This window comes from Stegastes partitus, unplaced genomic scaffold, assembly GCF_000690725.1.
Source record: "Stegastes partitus isolate 25-593 unplaced genomic scaffold, Stegastes_partitus-1.0.2 Scaffold531, whole genome shotgun sequence".
Lineage (NCBI taxonomy): Eukaryota > Metazoa > Chordata > Actinopteri > Pomacentridae > Stegastes > Stegastes partitus.
The window spans coordinates 407413-411381 of NW_007578262.1; the positions used below are offsets into that span (position 1 = coordinate 407413).

The 3969-nt window shown below is 45.8% G+C and overlaps 1 protein-coding gene across 1 annotated transcript in view; it reads left to right on the plus strand.

Moving 5' to 3' along the window:
* cntfr (ciliary neurotrophic factor receptor) overlaps positions 1–3662 on the plus strand; it is a 220341-nt gene extending 216679 nt beyond the window's left edge. Inside the window, exons 10-11 of the mRNA XM_008287968.1 lie at positions 310–436; positions 1970–3662. Of these exons, the coding sequence (XP_008286190.1) occupies positions 310–436; position 1970 (128 nt within the window). The 3' untranslated portion in view covers positions 1971–3662. The remainder of the gene's footprint in view (positions 1–309; positions 437–1969) is intronic.
* Positions 3663–3969: the final 307 nt, after the last annotated feature.

The following is a 3969-nucleotide window of genomic DNA, read 5'->3' on the forward strand; positions in this document are numbered from 1 at the left end:
TTTATTTATTTTTTGTCCGGTTCACTTCATAACTGCCTTGACAAGTCCCGTATTGATTGTGCTTGCAGATTAGAATTGATTTGGCTCTTCACTGTGTTTTCCTTTCTGTTTGGTTTCTTCCCGGGATGATGAGCACTTTTCAGCATCCATTCATCAGAGTGGCGTTCTGAATGTTGGGCCCGTCGGGAACCAAACACTTGTTCATTGTATGATGAAAAAAAAAGAACAAAGAGCTGAAGGACAAACCGGAGCGACTGCAGATTCAGAGGGATGCTCATGAGGTCTTATTGTGTTTTCTGGTTTCCACAGAGGCCAAGACGTCCCCGCTACCGTCCTCCAACGCGCCACAGAAGGCTGAAGCTCCAGTGGGCGGAGCTGCCGGGGTCCTCACGTTCTGCTCCCCTCTGCTGTTAGGAATGCTGCTGCCGTTCATGTGGTGAGCTCCCCTCGTCCTCACGTCCGCTATGAGCTCAGCCGTTGGCTCGTACGTCGGCCGCTCGGTGTGCGTCTGACAGCAGCAGGAGCCAATCGGCCGGTTTGTTTTTGACCTGAGGGCTCCTCATAGTTGTTCGTTCTGCAGAACCCTTGAGGGACCTGAAGTTCAGTTCAGACCAAAGCTGCTCCACGTCATTCATCTGCAGGTGTTCCTCTACCTGTCAGTCATGAATAACTACGTAATGCTGAAAACATGGATGTCATGGAACCACATTCAGGATTCATTTTGACAGACTACGTCCTGATACCAACAACACAGTCACATCTCCTTCTGAACTACCTTAATGTCAGTTCCTCGACAGACAGCCAGTCTCTGTAAGTCCAACCTGACTCACTGCTGTCGTTACTGGTACATGTACAGATTAATAGCTGACGTGAGAAAATGTGCCGTTCACTCTAAAATCAGCTCAGTGCATGCAGAGCTACACCAGGTAGGATCTCCTGCAGAACAGCAGCGTCTGTCTGAGGCCTCTGGTCACACTCTGGATGCCTCTGAGTTGCTGGGTCCACTAAAGGGACATTTCCCAGAGTCCTGTTGTGGCTAAACGCTCACAGCTGGTTGGTCATACAGCTCTCCTCCATCCCAGACTTCCTGTGCTTCACTTCAGCTGTCCAATGAAGGCAAAATACGCCACAAAAATCATCTTTAGAAAAGGAGACATGGTCCCTGTATGCTTTAACTGGGTTTGGTCTAAGTGTTGCTGGTGGATCAGGGTCAGAACCAGTCGGCTGAACCATAGACAGAGTTAATATTAGATCCACCTTCAGTGGTGAGAAGCTGCCTAAGCTTTAGCACCAGACCAACAATAGCATCTATCTGTCACAGAAGCCATGTTTTCTGCAGTTTCCCTTCTAACCCTGAAACACCAGGTGTCTCGTATCTGATCCATAAGTTTCTGAGACCTGAGACCTGAGACCTCCACATCATCACTGAGGTATTTACTGTTACCTGGAAAACCTGCTGGATGCATTCACTGATGCTCCACCGTGGATCAGGAAGTCATGAATGTAGCAACAAACATACACATCAAAACCATCCATCCATCATCTCTACACCTTCACCCTCACTAGGGTCATGGGGGGCGGAGCCTATCCCAGAGACGTTCCCACACTTGTGGGAGTCTTTCAGGATGACAGCGGTCCGTCCACTGGGCACCAGGGCTCACTGGATGGTTTGACTGGTATGACAACAGCACGGATTATATGTATTCTAGCAATATATGAAACCAACTGAAAATCTGTGAGAGATTTTGGATGGAGCGCTCTCCATCACCAGATATGTTTTGGGACGATGGTGCTTCAGCCCCAGCAGAGCTCCAGGTGGCTGGAGAACCAATACCAGGGAGAGTGGCCCAACACCACCTCACTGGGACACCTCATGTTGTTTTCCTTTAGTTCTTTACCATCTGTGGATGTATGGCTGAACGAGTCCTACAGCCTGAGAAGTCTAATTTCTCCTCCTGTCTCTCCCCAGATGTAGATGTCTTATTCCTGAAGGCTGACGAGGAGCAAGAAGAGGAGGAGGAGGAGGAGGAGGAGGAGGCTGGTATTTTTTCTATTTTGCACATGTTTCGAGGATACAGTGCATTGATCATTTCTGTCCATCACACAGTTACTCACCAAAATTACTTAGACGTGAAATCAGACGATGATAAATGCGACTCAGCATTTTTTTGATTAACGGTGACAGAGGAAATTCTTCAGAGGAACTTTTGAAAACGGCATCACCATCATCACCTTCACCGTCCACAACAACAGCAGCAACAGGAGCCGCAACAACAACAACAACAACAACAACAGCAGCGGTGACATCACCATCAACAGTCTTCTATCGCCCCCTGGTGGCCTCGGCGAGCCACAGCAGACTGATTTGGTTCAGTTTGGTTTCGGGAAGCTCCTCTTCCGAGCAAGAAGATCGAGTCCTCAGAGTGACAAACGACATCTCTTCGTTACCTTGTTTTTGTTATTTTATTCATTAATTGATAGTCTTACTTTTCACTCTCTTCTATAATCGCAGCGCTGTACACACACACACACACACACACACACACACACACACACACACACACACACGTAGGGCAGGTGTGTGTGTGTGTGTGTGTGTGTCACAGTAGCGGCCCTTATACAGCTTAATCATCATGCCAAAGACTCAACTTTACACCCCAAAACTAAGTGGTTTCCCAAACAATTCATGAAGCTTTTCTCTTGAAAGCCTGTGCCTGTCTTCATCGTGGGGTGGGAGAGAAATCCCAGAAGAAAAAGTTGAATGTGCGTTTGTGACACAACAACTGATGGAAGTGGAAAGTTGGAGATCTTAAGGAACCCTGCAGCTGCTGTTTGTGCAAACCCACCAGTTAGCAAAGAGCCACAACAAAACAATCAGACTCTGACTCCGCCTCCAGCCGCCCAACGCAACGGATGGAGCCTGTTTTTGTTTGTTTGTTTCGAGGACTAACACTCTGGAGACTTCAGTACCGTAGTCGGGCCTATTTAGACAGGTAGCTTTACATTGTGCTTTCAGCGACGGGGAAGGAGGACCTGGATTGTAAAAAAACACAAATAAATAAATACAAATAAAAATCAAACAAAGTGGATTTGAGACTGAACAGTTCTTTGCCCACCGTTTGTTTCCTGGTTTGACTTGTGTCGACAGCCACAGGTGGTTCCTGAAACGTTGGGTTTAGTTCTTTCCTTTTGTTTAGTTTGTGTCCATCTGCTCTGTGCTGTAAAAGACACCAGACCAGTTTGCTTTCTCCAAATTCTGACGCCTTTACAAACATTTAAAATGTCTCTTTTTTTGCAGTTTACATTTCAGTAGCCAGTATCACCAGTTAATATTATGTTACTCAAAGGAATATCGATGTGTTTATTGTACTTTTGATTTTTGATTTTATGGACAGATAATAAAAAGACGCATTTAGGGTTTTAGGTTATTTTTGTTCCTTTTTTTTGTTTCTTTTCAGACATTCATAATGGCTTAATTCTCCTTGATCCTATTTTGTAAACTATGATATGTAACTTTAACATTGAACAAAAGTTTATTATTTAATAATAATAATAATGTATGTATTAGCAGTAGAATGTCGTAACCTGTACCTGGGGTCTTTTTTATAGATGTATATACAATGACAGGTTTCAACCATTAAATGTGACCATTTCACAATGAATTGTGACGCGCTGGCCTCGTGCTCATTTTGCATTTGGGACGGATGTATTGAGAACACATCAGCCTGCTGCTGGTTCCTGCGTCGGCCCGGTGGTTCGGATCATCTGTACCGAGGTGTCGGCAGCAGGCGTCATGGCAGCGACACATCACTTCCCACGTTCAGCCACAAACTCACACTGCTTCAAGCTTCACACATCAATACTTGTGACCTTGCAGACGAAGTTCTCTGTTTTATTCTCTGGGTTTGGCTCAGAAAGGCGAGTGTGATTACAAATTCAGATGAGCTCCGCTGAGATCGCACCGACTGA